The sequence below is a fragment of the Engraulis encrasicolus genome, chromosome 8 (genome assembly GCF_034702125.1).
Source record: "Engraulis encrasicolus isolate BLACKSEA-1 chromosome 8, IST_EnEncr_1.0, whole genome shotgun sequence".
Taxonomy (NCBI): domain Eukaryota; kingdom Metazoa; phylum Chordata; class Actinopteri; order Clupeiformes; family Engraulidae; genus Engraulis; species Engraulis encrasicolus.
Genome location: NC_085864.1, coordinates 26236224 through 26263792, shown reverse-complemented (window position 1 = coordinate 26263792; position 27569 = coordinate 26236224). Strand labels below are relative to the sequence as shown.

The following is a 27569-nucleotide window of genomic DNA, read 5'->3' as shown; positions in this document are numbered from 1 at the left end:
ATGATATACACATATTGTTAATACAGAATGTACATACGAACAGGGCTTAAAATGAAAACCAGCCAACAGTCCAAATGCTGGTGAAAAGACCAACTTATGAGCCACTTTGACCCTTTAGTGAATGTGAGTTTGGCTAGTAAGATTAACATCTATTAGCCATTTTGGCTGGTGATGAAATGTTTTTATTTAGAGCACTACATACAGATATGCATGTGTCTACGGGTAAAGGAAAGCCCCACCAGGTTAACTCAGTAACTACCTAGGTCACCACAGGGCCTATATTAAGAATCTGGTAAAGGAGTAAAAAAGGTTAAGTTAAGAGATAAATCACCTAATACAAGAGCCTGGAGATGAGGACTCCAGGCTCTTCTATTAGATGATTTACCTCTTAACTTAACCTGATTTACTCCTGAACCAGCTTCGTAGTATTATATGGGCCCCAGCTCACCTCTGCGCACCCAGCTGTTGGCGTGTGCTGTGTGTGTGGAGGTGTAGCAGCAGCTGTGTTGGTCCTGGGTCAGCTCGGCCCACTGGATAAGCGTGGTTGTGGCCTCCTGATCCACAGCACCACTGCCACTCGGCCTCTCAAACAGCGAGATCAGGGCCGTGCGGAAAGACATCACACTCACCTGGAAGAAGAAGAGACACAAGGGAGATGGATTCAAATGTCTGATGAACAGTGCAATCAACACTGTAAAATATACCAGCTGCCTCAGAATTCCAATTTAATTTTAATCCTTAGTGTAAGTTGTGTGAGTAGCATTGGCAGCGTTTCTCGCTTAAAAGCCCTAAATAATGAAACTCCGGAATACCACGGTAATTTCCCAGAATGGCTCATCACAGATCCATTACATGGCATGACCATTTGATGGTAAAATTTTCATTTCACGCCGAACTATACCTATAAAGTGATGCACTTTAAGGGCCCTGGGTGACGGTGTAAAATGGTCTAACACATCAATTTAATCAAAGACCACACACTTATATCTCTACAAAAAAATCTTAAATGCTTTATAAAAATGGAATAATTCTAAAATACTGTGTTCTGTCTATCTAATTAACAGTGTCTTTTTTCTGGATTTTTCATATTGTATACAAACCACTGACACCCAACATAAAATGTTCCTAACAATGCCCATGGTACGGCCTTTGGTTGAATTGATGTGAAATAACCCCAATCCAATTGCAATAGGTAGTTACAATGTACTTATGACTGATTCTACGTTTCGAGTGCGCTTTTGGCAAAAGCAAAATGTCAATTATGAGGGTTTTAAAAAAACAAATTGCCAAACTTAATATTAAATAATTCGTTAAATATTTTAATGAAAGCAAACATTTGCTTGATTATTTTGTCAACAGTGTTATGGACAAATACTATGTCATTTCAAGCATATATAAAAACTACACAGTTGAAACCACATACGCTTGAAAGTTCTTATGTCCATTAGCAACAATGTTGTCATTAATCCGTGTAATTGATATGGAAAGGGTGATTGTTGAGCTTCATAAGTAGGATTTTCTGATTCACTGTGATACAGACTGACACTTTTTTCATTATAAATCCCTGTAACGTCTGATTTGAATTTAGTCACCCTCCTTTGGGCCTACACAAGACTTGCCTCTCCAGAGATAATCCCTAGTATCTGTTCATAGGATTTTTTAAACACATAAGAGACCAATAGTACAAAACACTTTCAAAACAGTCAACTGTGTTACTCAACTGTGTTACAATCAACAGTGCAGGGGAACAAGTCGGCACTTTTTTAGGAGAAAAAACAGAGCAGACAAACCCATCTCCCTAAAACACAAATTATTTTGTTTCTTTGTCCATCAATATGGATTTAAATTGGCAAAAACATACTCCGCCTCAACTGTCATAGCTGATGCGTTACACAGTTGACGGTGACACCCCATGACATTTCAGCCATTTTCAGGGTGTTGTGCTAACTGAAAGCCTCACAACTTCCACCAAAACACCTCAATTCATGTCTTTGTAAGCTTTGTCTGTGTTTTTCTATTTTTGATTTCTAATTCAGGTTCTTGTGATTATGTTGAGAATACAGTTGACAGGTAATTTTCCCACTCTAAGACCATAAAAATAATGAATTAAATTATGGAAGAGGTGAACTCAAAACTCACGAAACAGACTTCACATCACCACCCAAAGAGGTAATGACATTTTATGGCGTTGGTCAGAGGACTTAGGACCAAACCCTTACTGATTTATGGCGGGGATTTCAGTGTGTGACACGGTTAACACAGTTTTCTGGGACGCACACAAAATGGCCAATTTAATGCATAATGGAAAGCACAATAGACATTTTAACAGTTTTGTCAAAAAACAGTATTAAATATTTATTCTTGCAGAGGAAAACAATATTATGTCTTCACTTTCTGTATTATATGAAAGATAAATGTGTGCTAATGTCCAAAACATCATTGGATGCCATTAATAGTTAGTGGAATTGGCAAATAAAAGCCATGGACTTAAAAGTGCAGCTGAATCGTAGAATCACTCTTATACTTTGCAACCACTTATGCAAGCCATGCAGTGACATCTTTTTTCAACGCTTTTTTTGTCCAACACCTACGTTCTTCACCAACGTGTGTAGTTGGCTGCTCTGACATTAACCCGCTGTTCCTTTCTTTTGAAATGACAAACTGCTACCAAAGATGGTGCATAGCCGAGTTCACAGAAGTTCACTGGGGAATGTGCTTCGCTCAGCGGAAATACAGAAATACCTTTTACAGCGTTAGGATATCCTCTGATCGTGATCACATCTACAACCTCCATCTCACCTGCGCTTAAGGGTGTAAATCAGAGCCTTTGCGGCAATTCAATTCGATATCGATTTCTTAGGCCAGTGATTTGATTATTTTCGATACTTAAGAATGTTCCTTGATTCAAATCAAAAGTTCATATTTCTTTTATTATTTTACAGGCTTGGCTTATGTGTGAAATGTTAAATAAATGAACAAAAGCTGAAATATCTACATGCATCTTATTTGAGGAACATCATTATTACACTGAGTATTATTATTATTACTGCATGAGGGGGAAAAATGCCTCACAAAATGAGTGAAATAAGAACAACACTTGATTAATAACGATGTAACGATGAATCGATTCTCTTGTGGACGAATCAATAAATTGAATCGCTGTAAGAGCGATATATCGATCCAAAACGATGATTATTTACACCCCTACCTGCCCTCCAACATCCCCCACGCTCAGCACGGCCTTGTCGGGGTCCTCGCGGTTGAACCAGTAATGCAGGGCGATGGGAGTGTGCCTCAGACCCTGCACCTTATACTGACAGCTAAACTCCTGCTTGGAGAGCAGGTCATAGAAGCAGAGCTCCTTACTGGTGAAGGCAACGGCAACCTGCAGAGATAGTAAAGAAAAAAAGGAAAGGATGAGGGATGGGGGGAGGGAGGGAGAGAGAGAGAGAGAGGGGGGTGGGGGAGAATGGGAATGAGAATAGGAATGGGAAGAAGAAGAAGAAGAAGAAGAAGAAGAAGAAGAAGAAGAAGAAGAAGAAGAAGACGACGACGGACAAGGAGGAGAGCGAGGAGAAGTACCAGAATAAGAAGGGATGTATGGAGATGCCAAAAAGAGATGTAGGGATGGATGGATGGAGATAAAGGCGAGAGGAGTGGCGGTGTGTGAGTGTGGGAGTGGGACTTCCAAGTGCTGCTATAGTTAGTCTGGCTGGCTGAGGTCGAAAATAAAGTGTCCTGAGAGAGATAGGTGCATTGCTCCCTTTGATATACAAATGCAGCTTTTCAATATTCAACAGTCACTGAGCTATATTTGTCAGTGCTGCTTGCTCTCCCATGTACGTAGTAGAGAGGGATGTGGGCAGGGCTGGACTGAGAAAGAAATAGGGCCCGGGCAGTTTTGACTTAAAGGGCCCCCTCTCATAATTAGCGGAGCAGAACTGACTCACCAGTGGGCCCCGCACCCTCGTTGGCCCCTATTTTCAGAAATGTAAAAAAAAATAAAAATAATAATATATATTTTTAACATTTCTGAAAATAGGGGCCCACAAGGGTGCAGGGCCCACCGGGAAATGCCCAATATGCCAGATGGCCAGTCCAGCTCTGGATGTGGGTGTGGGAATGAGCTGGGTGCTGCCTTTTAGCATTTCTCCAAATGTAAACAAAAAGAACAAAAAGACACAGGGCGGAAGGACCAAAAAGGTACGGGGGGGAAAAAACATGCAAATGCTTTGCTTTTCAAAAGAGAAAAATCAAACTACAAAGTATAATTTCCTTTTCAATGACTCTTAAGAAATATTTTCACAGTCTGGATGACATTGAATTAACTTGTGTACGTAATGTAAGTCTGCAACATGAATGTGTAAGCACATGGAGAAGGAAGCAGAGATCTCTATCCAGGACAGATTGGTGAGAAGGGATAGGTGGAAAGGTAGACAGGAGGGGAGAGAAAGAGAGAGAGACAGAGAGGCAGGTAGAGAGGCAGGTAGAGAAACAGAGAGACAGAAAGAGAGAAATGAAAGAGTGATAATATTGCCTCTTTTCCACTGCCAATTTTCTGGTAGGCCCACAGCTCGACACAGCGCAACTCTGCCTCCACTTTTTGCTTTTCGATTAGGCGCGAGTCGACACAGCTCAATCGAAAAGCAAAAATGGCGGCCGAGTCACGCTGTGCCGAGCTGCAGGCCTACCAGAAAATCGACAGTGGAAAAGAGGCATTCGTGTTCAGTAAGTCAGTGTGTCTCTACCTTGTGAACGTTGGGTAGCACCACTATGGCAGTAGCCCAGAGGTCCTTGGGCTTGACAGTATCGTTGCTGAGTCGGAGGCTCTTGATAAGGCCCAGCTCTTCGCACCACAGCCCCAGCACGCCGTCCTTACTCAGGCTCAAGTAGCGGCTGGGGTTACGCAGAAGCACCACTCCCTGCACCGGGTCAAGATAACTTTCATGAGAGATGTCGAGATGAGATGCTTCAAGCAGCGCAAGGGGATTTAAGTCTTTGATTGGAAAAGTGAATCGCGATGTTGCGACCTTTTTCAACAGCAATATTTCAAAATTCAAGTGTCCCTGCCTGGAGTCTTTCTTAAATATATATCTGGATAAATAATGTCTCTAATAACTGTTTGCAGTCAGAAGTCGGTCACTTGCGTAGTCAAATGTGAAATATCTACTGGGACTGAAAAAGGGTGTCATGCCACACCTGCATGGGCTACCTGCAGATTTGTTTAATGAAAAGAATGTAATTTTCAAATACCTATAAAAAAATGTGAGGCCTGTCATCACTTTTGTAAAATACTGAGTGTCTTGAGACTGAAAAAGATAGTCTACTGTTAGCTGGCACCTGTACTGGCTCCCTGGAGTGGGGGGAGTGTCCTGGGGACCTTCTATCAGGGAGGCAATGATAAAAAATAATGAAATTCAAGTCTGCCTGCAGTCTATCATCTTCTTTTTAATATATTTTATTTCACTACTCTAGTAATAAACATGGTTCACAGTCGGTTGCATGTCAGTGACTTGCATCGCACAGCTGGATCTGAATGAACTCTCTCTCACACACACATGCACTGTGTATAGGACAAGTCCAATTTCATTGCATGTTATATATATTTTTTTTGTATCTCTCTGTCATCGTATTTCTATGCATCTGACAATTGAATTCCTAGTAAGCCTTCTATCATTATGCACAGAGTGTGGAAAGGGTGTTAGAGGCCACATGATCATACTATGTGGGCCCGGTGTGGGGAGGACAGTGTCCTCCAGGGGACCGTCTAGTCCAGTCAGTGGCACTGAGACTGTAAAAGGTATTACTGTATTATACCACATCTGAATGGGCTCCCTTGTATGCTGGGGGTACTGTCCGGCAGAGATAAAAATAAGGCTACCTGGAGTCTATCTTTTTCATTTCACCAGTAATACATGTTTCATGTGCGGCCGGGGGTCAGTCACATGCACTGGGTAGTCTGGAGCACTGGGATCTGAAATATGTAGCAACAGTATGTAGCCTAAGCCTAGTGAGACAGAAAGGTGTTATACCTGAACTGGGCTCCCAGTGGGGGGAGGCAGTGTCCTAGCATCCTAGCAGTGGCCCTATTGAAACACTGAAATGCAGGTGAAAAACGCTGCTTATCAATTAATCGAAAGTCGATCGATAAGGCAATCAACTAATGATTCATGAGTTAATCGATAATTTGCATCCTTATAACAGTATCATGATAAAAAGAAAAAAATAGTGTCAAATGTCTGGCTAGTAGAATAGCTGAATGGCTAGTGACTCAGGAAAAACACTAGCCACTGTGGCCGGTGAGTGAAAAAGTAAATATCAAGCCCTGGCATGTATGTGTGTGTGTGTGTGTGTGTGTGTGTGTGGTTGTCATATTTTGCTGAAAAAAGGTGTTTTCTAAAAACCTTGAATTTAAGTCATGGAATTAATTAGGTTGTATTATACCAACTCTTAAATTTAAGAATATATAAGTTGTGTTGAACTTTTTACTGACATTTATATTTGGTTCACTAGTTTATTTCCCTTCATCAGACATACTGACCAAAAAAAAGGGATTTCAGGTGTCCCATATACTACCCCACCTGTATGGGCTCCCGGTGGGGCGAGGGCAGGGTCCTGGGGGCCCTCCAGCGGGGCACGGTGGCCGCCCGCTCCTGGTCCTCCTGCTCGCACAGCTTCAGCAGCAGGAAGGTGGTGAGGCGCGTCCAGTCCAGCCGGCCCTCCCGAGACACGTCCACGCTGTCGAACAGGCGACCATACTCCTCCTGCGAGCCCCGGCCCACCGCGGCCCACGCACGCGCCGCAAACTCCTCTCGGCCCAGACTGATCTCCCTCTCCTCCTCCTCCTCCTCCTCCAAACCCTGGTCAGCCGCGGACTACAGGAGGAGAAGGCACATGGGTTTCACTATAGCCGGGGAGCCAAAGTCCCAAAATTGGGTTGGACCTGACATGGCTTGCCATACTTTTTATTTGTGATTTTTTGGATAGTTCTATCCCTTAGGAAAAATAATTGGAGGGTCTGCTCGGGCGGAAATATCGCGAAAAAAAGTTGTGCCTATTTGAATGTATGTACCCTTCATTTTTTGAGAGAAATTTCTGAAAAATGAAAAATGACCTGAAATCCTTGGTGGCTTGGGTAAGCTGTCAATAAAGGCTTTCCAGGTGCACAGGACATACATGCTGACAACATTCAATAGAAAAAATATTCTTAAACCACATTTCAATAGGGTTTTGACTCAATTTTGTGCTTAAAAATTAGGCGTTTTTTCACTTTTTTGCTATATTTTCATCTTTACCTCATTGGCAATCAAGTTTTTCTTCATGTTTTGACATTAAACAATATGCCATTCTTTTTATTACGAAGTATAGTGATACCACAACAAAAACTATGAAAATACAACCAAAATCAATGGATCTGCGATGACTGTAGTGTATGTACCCTTCATTTTTAGAGAGAATTTTCAGAAAAATGAAAAATGACCTGAAATCCTTAGTGGCTTGGGTAAGCTGTCAATAAAGGCTTTCCAGGTGCAAAGGACCCATCTACTGATGATATCTAATAAACAAAATATTGTTAAACCACATTTGTACATGATTTTGGCTCAATTTTATGACCTAAAATTAGTCGTTTTTTCACTTTTTTGCTATATTTTCATCATTTCTTCATTGGCAATCAAGTTTTTCTTCATGTTTTGACATCAAACAATATGCCATTCTTTTTATTAAGCAGTATAGTGATACCACAGCAAAAACCATGAAAATACAACCAAACTCAATGGATCTGTGGGGACTCCAACTCTAGTTGGTGATCAACAGGCCCAGAAAGTCAATAGAATTTCAGCCTACAATCAAAATGCTGAAATGCATGCTGAATACTGAGCAATATGACACACACACACACACACACACACACACACACACACACACACACACACACACACACACACACACACACACACACACACACACACACACACACACACACCTAATCTGGGGATCCTACAATGATCTCCACCCCAGGTGACACCCTGCATATTGTACATGCTTCGTACATACCCTACACATACATAGCCCTAATTCCTGGATGTGACACAGTGAGCTATTTACACAGATGGGGGCAAAGGCGGGCCTTCACAAAGCCTGCAAAGCCTATATTTTCAGGAATCACATAACCCATTGCAGTTTGCACACAGGGCAAACTGTTATACATAGGACATCATCGCCAGCATGCTTCATACACTACTGGAGAACATGGAGCTGAGGAACACATATGCACATTTTTGGACCACAGTTTGGCCTCCAGCACCATCCAGCCATAGAGTCTTTGTTCTAAACCCCACTATCTGAGACTGTACAACCATCATGTACTGTGGATTTCCTCTCTAACTGCTCCCTCTTGTTATCAACACCAGCACACCTCAAGGGTGTGTGCTAAGCCCTCTGCTCTACACCCTATCCACCCACAACTGCCTCTTTCTCCTCATTTGCTGACACATTGTCGCACTAATTATGAATGAAGACAAGACATACTACAGGAACAAGACAAAACATCTTCCGCCGTGGTGTAACGACAATTACTTCGTATTGGACTCCAAAAACAACAAGGGAATCATTGTGGACTTTCACAAAAACAATCACAGAAGTCACAGACCCCTCTGGTGACTCATACAGTGGTGGAGAGGGTCAGCAGCTTTAAATCGTGTCCTTTTGTCACTTTACTGCAAATCAAATCTACCCTTGGGTACCAATAAAGTAATCTAATCTAATCTAATCTGGAGTATTCACATGGCCTCAGTGGTCAGCAAGGCCCAACAATGTCTCTTCTACCAGAAGAAACTGATGGGCTACCACATCCTGAAGCCACTGTTGGTCAACTTCCACATCTGTGCCATCAGATGACCAGTTGGCACTCCAGCATGTGACGACAACAGCTCAGAAAATCCCTGGGATGCCTCTACCAGAGATTAGTACTATCAACCACACGCATTGTCAGGATGTGGATTAATAACAATGTTAGGAAGAGTGTGATACTGTGATTAAAGTTCCCTCCTGTCTATCTATCTAAGAGCTGGGAGTAGCAAATGCCACAAAATATCTGTGGTGCATCCTGCATCCTGATGGCTGAAACTGACAGTGCAATTAGTTGATCCAGGTCATAGCTCTGTTAGGGACATGTCTATGAGCTGGGAACACTGGTATAAGTGCCTTCATTAGCTTCCCTGTTTATATGTACTGTATGTAGGCTACTGTATGAAAGTATGCTGTTGTGAAGTATTGGTGTACTGTGTATTTCATGTATCCCTTTTGGTCCTCAAGCCTGTAATATTATTTAAAACATGATGCAACACATCTTCAACAAGAGTCTACAAACGGGTAAGGCACCTGTAGATAGTGCCTACAGTAGAAGACCTCTTCTCTCATACCAGTCCCCAAAAAGCAACACAACAATGATTACAGACCAGCTGCTCTCACATAATGAGAACATTTGAGTGGGTACTGCTGCTCAACAGAAAGAAAACCCAGGTTTGCCATGCTCTGGATTCCATACAGTTTATTTATCAGGATAATGTGGGAGTTGTGGACGTTATCCTGTAACTGCTACATAGGGAAAATTCTCACTTGGACAAAGGAGACAGTGAGAATAATGTTCTTTGATTTCTCTAGTAGTGCCTCAAACATCCAGACACTTTGGCTGAGAGACTAACTTCTGCAGATGGTGGATACAGCTCTGGTGACCTGGATAAATGACCCCAGTACATCAGACTAAATGACCTTACATCACAAACTGTGGTCAGCAGCACTGGAGTGCCACAAGGAATGGTGTTATCCTTGGTGTTGTTCACCCTATACCACCTACTTTTGCTACAGCACTACCACATGCCTTTGCTATACCTACCACATGCAAGTTTCCATAATGACACTGCAATTGTGAGGTGTATCAAGGGTGGGTAGGATGGGGAGTACAGGCGACAGGTGGATAACTTGGTGCCGGACCAACTAGCTGCAGCGGAATTCCATAAAAACTAAGGAGACGGTGCTTGACATAAGGAGAACCACTCCACTCTATCATCCACCTCCACTCTATCAGAAAGGATTCTACACAGTGTGGTCTAAAACGTCAGCATCGGAAAGGTCTCACACACTGTTGTGTTGTATGACCACCCTTTTCTTAAATTATGATACAAATTTGGTGTTGTATTGTCTTAATAAATGTATACAATGTCTGGACTTACTTTCACCAAGTTTTCACCAATGCAAGATCTTGTATTGATGATGGTAGAGTCTGGACACTATGTAACACCTTCTCCAGCATATCCCAAAGATTCTCAGTGAGGTTGAGGTCTAGACTCTGTGGTGGCCAATCCATGTGTAACAATGATCGCTCATGCTTCCTGAACCATGATTTTATAATTTGAGCCTGATTAATCTTGAAATATGCCTGTATATTTTTTAAAATCCATTGATAGAATTACATATTGATTCAGTTTTCCAAATATTTCAGTGACTGTTGATGGAAATTATTTAACCCCTCAAACAGACTAGCATATTTTATATGACCTTATATGGTATTTTCTTTAAAGACGTTTTAAGAAGTTAGAAACAAGTTGTTGCACCATATTGGTTCAGGGAACACAATTGGTATTAGCCTCCTCAGAGTTTAGATCTCTCATTCAGATTCTTGAGGTTGGTTGGAGAAGGCTTTACATAGTGTTCAAATTCTACCATCATACAATACCTTGGTAAAAACTTAAAGCAACACTAGATGGAAAAAAGTCCAGAGATTGCAGATTGAGTGTGACCTTATAATATGCACCATATGCATTTTTTGCCTTCCTGAATTTGATACATATTATTATGGTTACCCCACCCTCTGGAAGATGAGGGCCCACAACTTTCAAGCTATAAGTGAGCTTATTCCTGGTAATGAATGGGCATTTAATCGCTAGAACCTCATCTCCATGGCATACTGCTGTATGTATAGGTGCTGTGTGTATATGATGTGTATTACAGTACAGTAGCCTATGTGGTTGTGTGAAATGCCTTATGGCTAAATGTGTGTTATATGTTAAATATGTTGTCCAATTGTAACCGGTTTGGATTTCACTCTGCGTTGTGTTGAATAGTTGAAATAAGGATGACTCCGACACAAGGTGACGATTCATATGATGTTTTAGTGATTCTGTAATTGTCAGACACAGTATACATTCACCATGGGGCTTGGGGCTGCAATCTCACTCCTCTTCCCACAGCATACAGAGACAGGGCAGTTATAATAAACATATTCAACAGCAGCACCAAACACGGTGAAAACATGTGAATAAAACCAATTAAAATCGCTAGGTTAAAGAAGTGCTCCCAAAACATAGCCTGCTTCTCATTATAAAACTCAGTGTGCCCTGGCTAGCTAACTTAGCAAAACTCCGCTAGCATAACAAGTGAGTTAGCTAAGTTGCCAGGGTCACATTTCCATTTCTAAACATATTATACACAGAGACAACGAAAATAAACACACACCTGTAATTGTCAGACACAGTATACATTCACCATGGGGCTTGGGGCTGCAATCTCACTCCTGAGGAGACCATAAAAAGAATTGCTAAATAACTGTGACTAGCGTTAGCAATACTAAGCTAAAGGATTGTCACGATGCCACCGGCTTATGCTACACCGGGTGGCGCTAACACATCAAAGTATTTGAAACCAGGCATCATATTCGTGTAATACATTAAGTAAGGGGTAATACACGGAACAGTGTTTAGGATTACAGTGGCACAAGTGATGGATGACAGAATAGAAAGAAGATTTAAGTAAGATTAGGGAAAGAGAAAAGTGGAGAAACATACCTCTTCCCACAGCATACAGAGACAGGGAAGAGGATATGGAAAGCATAGAAATATGAATCAGACAAACGGAAATATTAGAGGGGGATAGAAGGAGGGGGGCAGGAAGCTCCATAGACACCCATGACAGTGAAGAAGTCTACTGTATGACTAGTGTAACGAAGGTGTGTCAAAATAAAAACCCATCTTTGTGTAATTATACTACAAAAAAAGAAAGGTGCTAAAAGCACACTGTTACACAATAATATGTATCATGTTTTGCATATCTATTTATTTATGCTGCTAGAGACCTTAATTTCCTTCAGGATTGATAGTTATGTACTCTACTCAACAGTACACACAGTGTATCTTTCAGAATTTTGAGAGTAGTCTAGGCATTCCTCTGGGTTACTGTGCCTGCAGATGGCAGAAGGTGTTGAATGGTAGTTGTGTAATTCTGCGGTCTCCCCCTTCTGTGAAAATAGCTCACCGTCACATCCACAAAGTATGTACAGAGTGTACGGGTGATGTACTGTACGTAGTAGTACATACGTTGTGGGGGGTGTCACCTGGGATGCAAATCATTGTAGAATCCCCAGATTACTTGTGTGCGTGTGTGTGTGTGAGGGGATGTATGTCATTGCTAAATATACAGTGTGCTTTTCAGCATTTTGATTGTAGCCGGAAATCCTATTGAGTTTCCGGGCCTATTGATCACCAACTAGAGGTGAAATCGCACAGATCCATTGATTTTGGTTGTATTTTTTATATTTTTTTGCTGTGGAATCAGTATACTGCTTAATAAAAAGAATGGCATATTGTTTGATGTCAAAACATGAAGAAAAACTTGATTGCCAATGAAGAAATTATGAAAATATAGCAAAAAAGTGAAAAAACGCCTAATTTTAGGTCATAAAATTGAGCCAAAATCATGTACAAATGTGGTTTAACAATATTTTCTTTATTGGATATCATCAGTAGATGTGTCCTTTGCACCTGGAAAGCCTTTATTGACAGCTTACCCAAGCCACCAAGGATTTCAGGTCATTTTTCATTTTTCAGAAATTTCTCTCTTAAAATGAAGGGTACATACACTACAGTCATCACAGATCCATTGATTTTGGTTGCATTTTCATAATTTTTGTTGTGGTATCACTATACTCCTTAATAAGAAGAATGGCATATTGTTTGATGTCAAAACATGAAGAAAAACTTGATTGCCAATGAGGTAAAGATGAAAATATAGCAAAAAAGTGAAAAAACGCCTAATTTTGAAGCATAAAATTGAGTCAAAACCCTATTGAAATGTGATTTAAAAATATTTTTTCAATTGAATGTTGTCAGCATGTATGTCCTGTGCACCTGGAAAGCCTTTATTGACAGCTTACCCAAGCCACCAAGGATTTCAGGTCATTTTTCATTTTTCAGAAATGTCTCTAAAAAAATGAAGGGTACATACATTAAAATAGGCTCAACTTTTTTTCGCGATATTTCTGCCCGAGCAGACCCTCCAATTATTTGTCCTAAGGGATAGAACTAACAAAAAAATCACAAATAAAAAGTATGGCAGGCCATGTCAGGTTCCTCCCATTTTAAAGCACTTTTGAGAGTTTGGCTCCCCGGCTACTAGCTCACAGGGCTGCTGACAGCTTTATGCAGACCCAGGTTGAAATCATTCTAGAACAAGAATTCTCCGTTTTTGGGCAAGGGACCCCTAATTATGTCGTCCATAAAAACTGCCTCCATAAAAATGAGAGAGATAGAGAGAGACAGAATGGATGGGAAGAAGAAGAAGAAGAAGAAGAAGAAGAAGAAGAAGAAGAAGAAGAAGAAGAAGAAGAAGAAGAAGAAGAAGAAGAAGAAGAGAATAAGAATAATAAGAAGGGATGAATGGAGATGGGAGAAGAGATACAGGGATGGAAGAGAGAGAGGGGGGGGCTTCATTGCTGGCTGAATAATACACCTGTGGCTGGCTGCAGGCACCTCACCTCTCCAATTTATCAGAGAATAAGACCCCCATTCCCCGAGGACAAATGTAAGGTTTACTCAAATTAGAGCACCGCAGGGATCTGCAGATAAAGGCAGTGAGATAGGACAGATTCGCCCTGTCATGAAGGAATCTTGGCAAACATCTGGGTGGAGAGTAATTAAAATGTCCCCACACACAGCTTAGGGGTTCGAAATCAATTTCCCTTTATTCGGGCAAAAATAGAACCCATTATTTAAATGTCTGTTAAGATACTCGTGCTTGCTTTAAGCGATAATCAATTTTACACCTTGAGCCATTCACCTGATAAGTGGGACCGTCATCGCAGCCTAGAGAGAGAGAGAGAGAGAGAGAGAGAGAGAGAGAGAGAGAGAGAGAGAGAGAGAGAGAGAGAGAGAGAGAGACAGAAAGCTAAAAGATATGGAGATAGAAAAGACCCTTCAGATATCTGTGGGGGGCTTTTTTGAGATTAAAAATATCTGCTTTTTTAGGATCCTCCTGGTCAGAAGCCCAAGAAGATAACAGCCGACTGTAGCAGACAACGACCAAGGCCAAACAAGGTCCGCCATCACAGTTTACCTGTGGAGCCAGCGGGGAAACAAAGCAATACTAAAAAGAGAAGAGAGTGCTTCAAATAGGGAGGCACAGACAGAATAGATGCCCTGAGGGTCAAAGCCACAGGCAACAAAAAAGATATTTAAGATGCAGCGCAAAGAAATAGCAAGCCAGGCTGCTGCAGGAGACATCTCTTGCGCTTCTGCAAGATGTCTCACTTTCCCCCTTCAAAAACTATTGTAGACGTAGACGCGCGCGCGCACACGCACACACACGCACACGCACACGCACACACACACACACACACACACACACACACACTCGCGCAAACACACACACACACACACACACACACACACACACACACACACACACACACACACACACACACACACACGCCTAAGAAGCTTTACTTTCAAGGCGATGCGTGTTACTTTCCCTTGGGGATGGGCTTACCAGGAATAGGCTTTGCAATTTTACCAGGTCCTCTGTGCGGAGTCGACACTCCAGTAGTTCTGCCTCTCCGTGGGTCTCCATAGCTGTTGCCTGTAGCTCCGCAGCTGTCAATCAACACCGAGCTGATGAGGAGAGGAGAGGTCAGAGGGGGGTGAGGAGGTGGGATGAGGAGAGGGAAGTCAGAGGGGGGTGAGAAGGGGTGGTCGGGGGGTGTGAGGAGGTGGGTTGAGAGGAAGGGGTGGGCGGGGGTTAGGTGGGGTGTCTTGACATTTGACTGTCTAAAGTGGTTAGAGCTAACCGCAGACAGGTATGAGCGAGGGCATCGGCGGGTCATATATCCCCACTTATTATCCCATTCATGTAACCTAAAAAGGGTAGGGCTACTGCAGATGATGGAGATAGATAGATCTTAGAAAAGGGTAGATGACAACATAGGCAAAAAAGATAGATGGTATTTTCTTCTGGACTGATTAAATGATTATGCAGATAAACAAACTGATCTGTGGCTCCAGCCGTGGCTTAGCTGAGCATTGGACTGCTAAGCGGGCGACCCGAGTTTGAATCCCGACCCAGGTCATTTCCCGATCCTCCCCCGTCTCTCTCTCTCACTCAATTCCTGTCCCACTCTTCACTGTCCTGTCTAAATAAAGTTGGAAACCCCCCCCCCAAAAAAGTAAAAAACAAACAACAAAAAACTGATTTATGTTTCTGCAGGACGCATGGCTATATTCCCACTGGATGAGAGATACGGTAGCCAACAGTTACAATCCTACGCTGTATTCCTTCTCCCTGTGCTATTTCCAGGGGTGATTCCACTAATTATCTCACCAACCTGATGATTCGCATGCTTATTAGAATCAGCTGGTCGGTTTGGAAATGGACGGCTCAAATACTGTATGCGACAGGGTTCCTGAGTGCTTGCTGAAGCTATGCTCTCAACACCTTTGCATATTCAGAAGGGCTGTAACGATATTATATCGAACTGAGAAATCGTGATACACAGAGGCAGTATTGTGATACGCTTTTTCAAAGTTCTCTTACCCTTCAGTGTAGAAAACAACTACGTGATGGTGCTTTCAACTTTCAAATCCTCCTCATTATTATTTTTTTAAACAGTTTTTTAATGCTTTGTAGCAACTTTTAACCTGCTCTACCTATAAATGATCTTTTTTTATGGGGAGAAAATAAAGCAAAAAGAAAGAAAGATACTTTGCGCAGTGTATCGAACCATAGGTCACAGATCGGGATACGAACCGAATCGTGACTTGAGTGTATTGTTACAGCCCTTGTATTCAGCCGTGTAATTAGGGCTGCTTTGTGGTCATGCGAGTAGTACACAGGAAAAACAGCTGAGTAATTTTCCCAGAGTCACAACAAATTTCCTCTTAACGAGTATATTTATCTCTGAATCGAGTTCATAGAGTAAAATTTCGAGTAAGAGTAGGAGCAAATTTTCAGAGTAAATGAGAAATAGGCGGAGCTTCTTGCAAAGTTAAGTTTCGTTTTCCAGCCATATTGCATTTTCTATCACCACTGCTGCTGAAGTCACGGAACAGCTCTCTGGAGGGAGAAATTCGCTGGATTTGAAAGTGAGTGTGTTTATAATCTTTCATAATCTATATGCGTTAAAAGTAGGCTATTACAAAACCCCATAGCATACCCTTTCCATTTCCCATTAGGAATACTGGGTGTTGTTTCTTTTAAAACATGAGACTGAACCGTAATGTTATTGAGCTGTCAGTTGTGTTGAACGTGAAACTGTTGAGTGTTTATGTCGTGTTGTAGTTAATTTGCCGGTACAACGTACAACAAACAAGTTATGCCTTTAATGGACCGTACAAATGCATCGCAACAAACCGTAGGCAATGCAGCGAGTGTTCGGCTAACATTGGTAGCTTTCCGTTGGCACAACATATTGCGCCTCCGAAATGATCTGCTCGTCATTGTGACTAAATGTAGGCGAATTGTACGGTAGAGCTGTGGTTCCTAGCAAGTTGTGGAATTAGCACTGGGTGTGAAATAACAACTGCTGTGAGCTGGATACGGTTAGCGTTGCCGTGTTTGGAAACCACATGTATGTAACTCTCGTTAGAGTAAAAAGTGGTTCGTTGTGGTAAGGCTAAGTTAGGAAAACCACAGTAGGCTAGTCTGGATGAAAATCGCATGAATGCAATTTATGCAGTCCGACCTAGTCTATCAAATTGTGGAATTAAGCCCTAGATGTGAAATAACTGGTTGTGAGCTCGAAAAGGTTAGTGTTGCCGTGTTTTGGAGACCACATGTATGTAGCTCTGGTGAGAGTAAAGTGGTTTGTTGTGGTAATGAAAAATGGATGAAAAGTGGATGAAAAATCATATTCCTGCAGTGCCATTTGATGTGACCGTCTGGCCGATTATTCCTAAAGTTGTGTGAAGGCTGTCGCAGTTTTGCAGAAGGCACGAACTATTTTTCAACCTGTCGCTGCGTGGCCACTTCAGTCACATGTACTTGACTCTGAGTAGAGTGACGCACACGTGGTGCTGTCCCAAAAAAATCTCTGGTGCTGTTCAGCTTTGCGTTGCGCCCGTTCTGTTCATTGTGTTCAGAAGGATACTCAAAGCGGAAAGATTATAACACATTGTTTTTTTTTCCACCAACAGGATGGAAAACACCACCGTTGTCAGAGTGAAATATAAAGATCAGAAGAAATATGTGTTTTCTCCAACAACATGTACATTCGAGTCATTTTTGGAATGTGGTAAGGGTTTAAAACCGAAATAAACACTTGTAATGTTTAAATCATGTGTAAACTTTGAATTTACAGGACTGTTGAGAAACAGTAGGCCCTTCTGCCTAAATTACTACATTACTACCTTATTTATTAGGACTAAATTTGGCTATTACATTACTGCCTTTCATATCAGGGCCTGTTTTTGTTTTTTTTAACCTCTTGAGCACTTTAACTTGAAAACCTTAAGTATTGCAGCCTACCCCAAACACAATTCCGTTGCCTTTTTTGATAATGACAATAAAACGTTGAATCTTTCTCCTCTTAAGTTGCCAGGAAATTTGACCTTCCGACAATGGACATTAAAGTCTTTGATGAGTCAAGGACCGAGGTTGATCAGGAAGCTTTTGCATACTTGATGAAGCAGCCAGATGTTCATGTCCTGGAAATTGATATCCCAGAGGAAGGAACATCTGAAGGTAAATGCAACTTAGTTTTACACTTTACGCCAACACAATTGTCTGTACTTCCTGTTGATTCTTGCCCTCTAGCTGCAGTATTCAGCTGGTGTGTGAATGTGGGAAAGAGAGAGACAGAGAGTGTGTGCGTGCGTGTGTCTGCGTGTGCGTGTCTGCTTGTGTATGCACCTTCTCACATGAACCCCAGACAACAGGTGCTGTGCTGCAGCCTCCAGAGCTGGTGTGTAAATGTGGACAAGTGTATGTGTATTTTGAAAGCGCTTTGAGACAAGTTTAGATGTATATATTGCGCTATATAAATATTGTATTGAAGGACAACTGTGATTTATTTTTTTGAATTGTGTGTCACAGATTCCGTTAGCTCAGGCTCCCTTGCTGATGCTGAGGCTAGTTCTGGATCTGATGACACTGTGATACTGACCCCTAGCCCAAGACAATTAAAACAAGGAGAGGAACGTCGTCTTGCCCAAGTAAGATTCATTAATTTTGTTTTGCATGTAGGCCTACAGGTGTATTTTAAAGTCATTTGTCGGTTTCTCATATTTGTTTTATGTTTAACATCAATCATTAATAGATGGTTGAAGACATCTTAAAAGGAAGCCCAGGAGGGGACAAGATCATGAATGAATATGCTCGGACAAAGTACCTGTCAGATAGCAGAAGGCGTGACCTGGTGAAGATATTGGTTGCTCATATGACAAATGAACATGGGTAGGTTTTCAAGAAATAATAATAATAATGTTGATGATGATTATGATGATTCTCCGGGCCCTAAATTAACTTTTTTCAAAAGGTAAAATGTCTGGTAGCCGTTAATTGCACTAGCCAAGAACGTACACTCACTAATGGGTCAAAGTGACTTTAAGTTGGTCTGTTCTGTCAGCCAAACTGCCAAATTTCACCAGCATTTGGCTGTCTGGTAGGTATTAATTTAGAGCCCTGATGATTAGGACAGTACAGTAATTATAAATGGTTGGTTATGATGCTATGGCTCCTAATATGTATCGTGTGTGTGTGTGTGTGTGTGTGTGTGTGTGTGTGTGTGTGTGTGTGTGTGTGTGTGTGTGTTTGTAGAACAAGCCCACCTCGGCATGTGAAGGAAGACTACGCACTGGGTATCATCTCCCTCTTCCCCTATTTGGCTGACCCAAGGAGCAAGCTTGGCTATGTAATTAGCTTTACTCTGTAGTCTTTTTTTTTAGAATTTGGTTGTATAAACCCTGATTTAATGAAGTGTAAATATCAATGAATTTATAACTTTTTGCTCTTGTAAAACATACAGTAAGAACTCTTTGTCTATTTGTTATATTTGTCATAGGAACATTATTACAACGCAGAAGATGGAAGTGGCTATTTGGCTTGGAGAATTAAAACTCTGCAGAAAGAAGCATCAGAGGGACGAGTTAAACGTCCACGACCTTCACAAGCAGGTGACTTATTTAAGTTATTGTTGAAACACATAATAGCACACAGTTTATGGTTATATTTGATTATCTCTCATAGCTAATATGGCCATCAAGTGCAGGGACTTGTAGTTTAAATCAAACACCGTCTGTAGTTTTGAGAATACTTTGATGTCTGGGAAAATAATAAGTAAGTGCATTTTGTATGTATATTTTCTGTTATTTCAGGTGGGCCATCTGTTGATAGAGATCCTTGCAAGGAAGGCAATTGGTTGAGCGATGAACGCCAGTGTCAGGAAGCAATTGCTCTGATGAAGCACACAGCTGATGAATCGGTGGTGAAGGAAAAGATGAGGTTGACCCTAGTCTATCGGCAGAAGATTCTGCGTGACACTGACAAATCCACTGATATCCTATCAATTTTTCCAAGATTCATGGACATACCAGGCCTGGTTAGTCTTTAAGTATTCTTAAAAATGTGAATTCCAGAGTGATACTTCAGCTGCATTTTATACATCACTGATTTCTCCACTCTCTGTTTTGTAGATTGAGCAGGATTTTGCACTTCTCTTTGGTGACTCAACCTCTGCAAAGCTGATGGAGAAATGGTCCACCAACATAAAACCAAAAGTCATTGCACAGAGCCGTGGCCTGACACAGACTGCGGATCTCCAAGACCTCATCCAGAATGCTCTTGCTACTGAAGTTGAAGAAGGTAACCGTAATGACAGCAGAAAAATAATTGTCAAAAAATATTACCAAACAAATAACCCAAGTCAATGTGTTGGTGGTGAATGGATAAAGTCCACCACTCCACACTATCCTTTTACTTTTATTCTTGTCCTCCTTAATGTGCATGTAAACAAGAAATAATGACTTCCATCGCATATGTCTCGTAGGTCACTTTTGGTGTTCACACACAGTTACTGTTATTTCCTAATTGCATTTTAGACAACTGGGGTCTTCATTCGTTTTATATGTGCATGTTGTCTGTCTTGTGTAATCCAGGTTGGGACAGTGACATGTCGTCCATACTGTTGCTGGTCCACCTTCTACCACCCTCCAATCCAGGGCGCAAAAGGCCAGGAAAGATTTCCGCTCATCGAGCCTGTGATCATGTGGTGAAATTCATCAAGGTGAGTTTTCAGTCTAAAATAGTTTTGCCTTGGAGCCCTCGGAGGGTGTTGAGAAGGAGACAGCTGGGGGAGGGGAAATCTCAGTTGCAATTGGTATATTTTATTTGTTAATACTAAAGGGCGCATTGGCAGGCTTATGATGTGGTCAAGGGGGTGTGGCAGGCTGGGGGCATTTGTTCTAAAAAAGGTTTAGAACCACTGGTCCTTAAAAGGTGAACTGTGTAGGATTGTGTGCGAGAGTTGGTATTGCAACTAAGCTGCTCATTGAAACTGTGCTGCTTAATGTGCAGCTAAAATATCTGTTTCTAGAAATTCAAAAGGGCAGACAGTTCATGCATGAAAAGTGATGGTGGTGGTAAGTATACATGAAAAAGGTACCCTTTGTGAATGGGCAGCATGGACCTTGGAAATAGCCTACAAAAAATGCACACTGCCCATTCCAAATAAAAGCTGATGGTTAGATTGAAACTGCTCCAAAATGTCTTGTTCTTCTTTTGACAAGACATAGATGAAGGAATAGCAAAACTGTATTAAAAAACATACATGTTTCTTTAATATATACATGCAGTACAATTATATTTCTCAAAGCCGTTCTGAAGGTACCTTTTTGTCTTTACTTTGTGTGAAAAAGGATTAATGAATGTAGTAATTCTAACTTGATTTGTATAATACCTTTTATTTTCCAACTTTCACCAAAGCCATAGTTATTTTGTCACATACAATGATGATGGCTAGTTTGTAATGTGTAAAACCTCTTTATACAGGTTTTCTCTTGACATTAGGTCTCTTGTGTGTTTCCTTTCACAGACTGGTGCCAGCATTCAGGGCCATTTGGAGGGCATCACACAGAGTGTCCAGCCATATCTACTTGCAGTTGGACCAAAGAAAAGTATGATCCAATCTTACTTCATTGTTGTTGACAAACAGGCCTTGCCATGCAAGTCCTCCAATTCACTGGCTGCATTCGATGAGCTTTTTAAAGCTCATTATGTTTTCGGTACCACTTACTGCCATGAGCTCACAAATGTGTTCACTTTCTTGCAAACAACCATCTATGACATAGATGTTGAAATTACCAAAGTCAATCCAAGAGTAGCTGAGCTTAGAGCACGAATGCTGCAGTAGACAGAATGATTTGTTTTCATTTGTCAGAAGAGTCATGCTGATGCTAATAGCCTCATACGGCACTTTAAACTTGTTCATGGTCTTTGTTCGGGCAAAAGCCTGAAGTTAAAATGTGGCCATAGAGGCTGTTCCCATGTATATCATAGTTTTTCAGGTTTGCGAAAGCATCTCAGTAAGTGTTGTACAAATGACAACTTGAATGTTGATGGTGGGGAATGTTCCACCTTCACAAACTTCATTTCATCCGAGGAGACAGACTTGCCAGATCAGAGTTCACCTTCTGAGCCTGTACTACTAGAAAGGCACATAGCCAAAAATTGTGCAAATATTGTAGCAGAACTTAAGCGTGTTGGCAATCCAGTTACTACTATTGATTTAACTGTGAGTACTGTACAAGAAGTAATTGGAGACCTTGACCGTCTAAAACAAGTGCAGTTGAAAAATAGCCTTGACTTACAAGAGCCAATGAAAAGTGTGGTTGAGTCTAAAATTGATCAGTGTTTTGAGAATGCATTGGATCCTTTCCTTCCTTTAAACACTGAGAGTAAGAGAATGAAATACTTTTCTGAGAAATGGGGAAAAATTGATCCAGTTGAATATGTTCTAGGGACACGATTTGCTACACGTTTTATCAGAACAAGTGGAGGCTATGGCCAAACCATTGTCAAGGATAAATTCATGTACATACCAATTCTCGAGACGGTGAAGTCTATTTACCAGCATCCTGCTATAAATGATATGATGGCTAGAGACCCCAAACAAATGGAAAACTTGCTGTATGACATACAAGATGGAGAATTCTTTAAGGAACATGATCTCTTCTCCAAACAAGTGCACACTGTACAGTTGCAATTATTCTTTGATGAAATGGAATGTGCCAATCCAATTGGAAGTAAGCGGGGAATTCACAAACTTGGTGCCATCTATTTTACCCTGAGAAATGTGTCGCCCAAGTACAACTCGAGTTTACTGAATATTCATTTGGTTTCGTTATTCCATGCCCAAGATATCAAAACATACGGGTTTGATAAGATACTAGCACCCCTTGTGAAGGATATTTCAACACTTGAAACACAGGGAATTCAGCTTCCTCAATTTGATCATCCCATCTATGGGACCATTATCCAAGTGACTGGTGATAACCTAGGTCTTCATTCTTTATTTGGGTTTGTGGAATCGTTTAGTGCTAGGTACTGTTGCCGTTTTTGCTTACTGGAAAAGGAGGACTTTCAGACAGTATTCAGTGAAGATGATCCCAAAATATCATTTCGAACTAAACAGCTTCATGTTGAACATTGCCAGAAAATGCAGACCAACCCCACGCTACCTTATGTGATGGGAGTTAAAAGGTCTTGCCCTTTGAATTCTTTGCAATATTTTCACACCAGTGCAAACTTCTCGGTTGATATTATGCACGACATATTAGAGGGTGTTGCACAGTATGAGATGAAATTGCTCATTGAGCATCTCATTCATAATTACACCACATTAGCAGAAGTACAACGAAGAATTCAAAGTTTCAACTATGGTTTCACAGAGCAAAAAAACAAACCTCCTGGGCTAAGAATCTCTGATGCCAATGACTTGGGTTTAAACGCCAGTCAGAGCTGGTGTCTTTTGCGTCACTTTCCAATTATGTTTGGAGATCTTGTGAATCCCAATGATCAGCACTGGTACCTTTTTATTTTGTTGCTTCAGATTGTCAACATTGCTTTTTCTTCAGTTATATCCCAAGGCATCACCATATATTTGAAGCACCTGATTTCAGAGCACCATGGTTTGTTCAAGGACTTATATCCTAACAAAAGGTTGTTACCTAAGCATCATCTCATGGTGCATTATCCCATGTGTATACGTAAAATTGGGCCCCTGTTACATACATGGTGCATGAGATACGAGGCCAAACACAATGTTTTTAAAAAACAGCTGAAAAGTTTTAAAAACATAACTAAAACTTTAGCCAAAAAACACCAGTGCCAGATGGCTTACTTGTGGCAAACATTTGATCCAAACGAGTTGAAAATGGGTCCTGGCAAAATGGTCTCCTTGAATGAAATGAAGTTTGGTGGTAAGGTGGCAGAAAAACTTGAAGTACCAGTTAGGGCCAGGGTTCTGAAAGTTAAATGGGCCAAGGTCAATGGAAGAATGTTCAGACCAGAGTTGGCTGTTTGTGTGAGAACTGATAATGACATGCCGGTTTTCCATGTAATCAAGAATGTTCTCATCAAAGATGAGCAGGTTATCTTGATGACAGATGCTCTTAAAACACGTTGTTTAGATGAACATACCCATGCATACAAGGTTTCACATACCACTGGAGACCCTTTTGTGTTAGACATTAAGACTCTAATGTACAGGACTTTTGATGTACTGACATCATATGGTACTGATGACGATTTGTTTATTGTACCTCGTTGTTTTATGTAATCCTGATTTCATCTCTCTCTCTCTCTCTCTCTCTCTCTCTCTCTCACACACACACACGCATGCACACACACACTCTCTCTCTCTCTCTCTCTCTCTCTCTCTCTCTCTCTCTCTCTCTCTCTCTCTCTCTCTCTCTCTCTCACACACACGCATGCACACACCTTCTCTCTCTCTCTCTCTCTCTCTCTCTCTCTCTCTCTCTCTCTCTCTCTCTCACACACACACACACCTTCTCTCTCTCTCTCTCTCTCTCTCTCTCTCTCTCTCTCTCTCTCTCTCTCACTCTGTCTCTCTCTCTCTCTCTATTTCAAATGTTTGTCTTTATTTTATGTAATTGCACTGTTTATTTTTTATTTATATATGTATATTTGTCCATTGTGAATGAGATTTTTTTTTCATTTATTTGTTATTTTACTGTACTTCTATTTTGCTACTATTGTATATTACTAATGTACTATTTTATTATTTTTTACAAGTTTTTTTTGAATTTGTAATGATGTGAAACTGAAAATAAACTAAGTCATGGGAGTACAATTTGTTGATTTTTATTGGTTTCTCTGGAGAGAGTTAGTTTTTAACTCTTTAATTGATCATAAACATCTCTTGATGTAGAGTAAAAAAAGAGTCAGAGTTAAATTAAACAACTCACAATAGAGTTAAAAAAATGTCAGAGTAAATTAAAATGACTCATAATAGAGTCACGTTAACTCTGAACTGAGTATATCGTATGAAGAGTAAATTTCAAAACACTCTAATTTGAGTCTAATCGCATCACGCAGAGTAAAATATTTACTCTAAATGGAGGAGAATTTACTCTAGAAAAAATACTCTTTCAAAAGAGTATTTTTTACTCTTTTTAGATAGGGACCAAATACTATCTGTGGCAGAGTAAAATTTTCTTCAATTTGAGTAAATTTTACTCAGGCAAATTTCCTGTGTAGGCTATAGCAGCCCTCACAGTGCACAGCACAGCACAGCACACAGTGACTGCCTGTCGTCATAGCGCCAGGCTATAAAATGAAGGATGCACATAAATGAGAGGGGGCTGACCCCTGATGTAAGGGCTGTAAACCCCTAGATAGGACTGGACAGGGACTGGGAAATAGCCCGGGCATTTTTGGCATAGGCCAGCCCCTTACACAGCACTCTGATTTTCTACGTAAGATATTGTGATTTGCTCAGTCCACTGTCTATATTAAAGATGGATTAATAGACCAACCCATCTAAACATATAAACAAAAACAACAGAGGACTGTCCGCCCACCGGGTAAATGCCCTGTATGCCACATTATCCAGCCCTGCCCCTAGACTACGGGCAAGGGGTAAAGCCAACCCACAAGTCTGCTGGAGCTCCTAAAAGCAAAAAGGCAACTAATCTAAAGAAACCCAAACATACAGTAGGCTATGTGAAGGGTGTGGACTTGTGATTTCTTAGAGAATAACAATGTTGGCCCCTGGTGAAAGGGGAATAAAACCCTACACTACAGGCAAGGGGTACAGTACAAGTGATTTTTTACAGGTCATTCCAAGCGTTTGCAAATGTAAAGAAATCCAACGATGAGTGCTGGTATCTTGGCTTTGTGGTATCTTGAAAAATAATCAAATTCTAAATGATGATAAAATAACTTGAGAGGCATCTAACCCCTGATGGGGGGGGGGGGCTATAAACCATGGACTACAGGCAGGGCGATGAAGAACAAGTTCTGCAGGCAGGGCGTTGGCTTGTGATGTCTTAATGAAAGACAGAAAAAACGTACATAGATAAAATAGCTTGTGATTAAGAAATTCAAATGCTCTTTCTACACTTCCAAGATCTTTTGATTAGACTGGAAAAAAATGAGCATATAATTTTTTTAAGAGAAAAAAAATCTTACCCATGATTGTGCAGAAAGGTGGGCTGGGGATTACACAGTTTATCCAAGTACAGCCTACTCTTCACTTTAAGCCCGAGGCTGTCTTTGCTCCATACTCATTTTGCAGAATGAAAGTTCGAAGAAGACTGTGACACCGAGGACAAGCTTTTTTTCTTGAGAGAGACTCAGGAGAGGATAATGTGAACTTTGCTAGGACTGGGTCTTACAGTGACCATGTAGGAGACCACACAGCCATTCACTCACACACACAGGCACACACTTTGCTTTTATTAGCCTCTTTTTCCAAGCTTCAGCCATGTCTCCAGGCAACTAGGAGCCAGGAGAGGCTGGTGTGTTTGTGTGTCCAGCCCAGCTCTCTATTCACAGATTGGACACCGGAGAGGAGAGGAGAGGAGAGGAGGCTTATCTTAGTCCTTAGCAAAATTGCTCCCTGCTCCCACTTAAAAAAAATAGAACACTACACACACACACACACAACTACTCAGTTATTCTTAATAGCACACACACAGCTGAATTCAACTACAAGCGCACACACGCACAGTTTGACTTAGCTACTAAAACACACACACACACACCCACCCACACACACACACACACACCCTTACAATGAACAGGTTGTAATGGGTTAAGCACAAATATTTCTAAATCCTTTATGGCCAACCCACCTCTTTTGTTTGTGGTATGAAACAAGCGTTGCTTAGTGGCTCATTTCATCAACACAAGCTTTATATGCAATACACACCCTGCTCCCATAGAACAGTAACAGAGGTGGTTTAATGTAAGTTCTGCACTGTACAAATACCTTTGGCATGGCAGAAAACACATACACCCTGCTCTCACACAGGACGATGACAAAAAATGGTTAAGCGTAAACTGCACTGCCGAAATACATTTAGGTACCTTTGGTCACCATTCCAGAATGAACTTGCATCGACTCACCTCTTCACCACACTCCTATGGCCTTGCACTAAAATAAACTGTATACCATAGACTGTACAGAGATCAGAAACAAACTTGTATTGCCAGTTGAACAGATCAATCTGTGGAATAAAAAAAATATTTGTCTAAATGGTTCAATAGCTCCCAGATAACACAAACTGATTGGAGAGCAGGCTGTCATTTGAACATCTAATTATTATTATTAATTATTATTATTATAATATTATATAATAATAATGATAATAATAACTTTGTTTTATATAGTGCCTTTCAAAACACCCAAGGTCACTTAACATAATGTCAGTGTAAGTGTGTTTAAGTATGTAGGTGTGTGCTAATGGACACTAGAAGCCAAAGGCCTCCAAAAAGAGACGAGTTTTAAGGTGTTGTTAAAAGATGGCCAGTGAGGGGGCATTTTGAATGTACGTGTAGTTGGGTTAGGATAGGTTATTCCAGAGGAGTGGGGCAGCTACATGAAAGGTTCTGTCACTGGTGCCAACTTGCCCGTGGAAGAGGGCCGCAGCGATCTTGAGGGGTTATAGGAGAGGAGGTAGTGGGGTGCCAGACCATTGAGGGACTTGAAGGTGATGAGGACTGTAGATTTGATGGGGAGCCAGTTTAGCTGTCTGAGTATGGGGCTGCCAGGGCCTAGTGCCTGTGAG

At 41.1% G+C, this 27569-nt stretch overlaps 2 protein-coding genes across 2 annotated transcripts in view; one reads left to right on the top strand and one right to left on the bottom strand.

Annotated features, from left to right (window-relative positions):
* The window catches only part of LOC134453820 (WD repeat-containing protein 49-like), a 53127-nt gene extending 38229 nt beyond the window's left edge, over nucleotides 1-14898 (bottom strand). Inside the window, exons 1-5 of the mRNA XM_063204568.1 lie at nucleotides 14818-14898; nucleotides 6582-6845; nucleotides 4749-4922; nucleotides 3209-3385; nucleotides 449-629 (exon numbers count right to left, since the gene is read on the bottom strand). Of these exons, the coding sequence (XP_063060638.1) occupies nucleotides 449-629; nucleotides 3209-3385; nucleotides 4749-4922; nucleotides 6582-6845; nucleotides 14818-14898 (877 nt within the window). The remainder of the gene's footprint in view (nucleotides 1-448; nucleotides 630-3208; nucleotides 3386-4748; nucleotides 4923-6581; nucleotides 6846-14817) is intronic.
* A 2857-nt stretch (nucleotides 14899-17755) lies between these two features.
* LOC134453602 (uncharacterized) lies at nucleotides 17756-22700 on the top strand. Its single transcript, XM_063204388.1, has 9 exons — nucleotides 17756-18003; nucleotides 18355-18473; nucleotides 18578-18714; nucleotides 19078-19171; nucleotides 19322-19433; nucleotides 19635-19858; nucleotides 19953-20121; nucleotides 20415-20542; nucleotides 21350-22700. Exons 1-9 carry the CDS (start codon nucleotides 17880-17882, stop codon nucleotides 21665-21667), a joined length of 1425 nt encoding a protein of 474 aa, XP_063060458.1. The 5' UTR covers nucleotides 17756-17879; the 3' UTR covers nucleotides 21668-22700.
* The last annotated feature ends 4869 nt before the right edge of the window (nucleotides 22701-27569 follow it).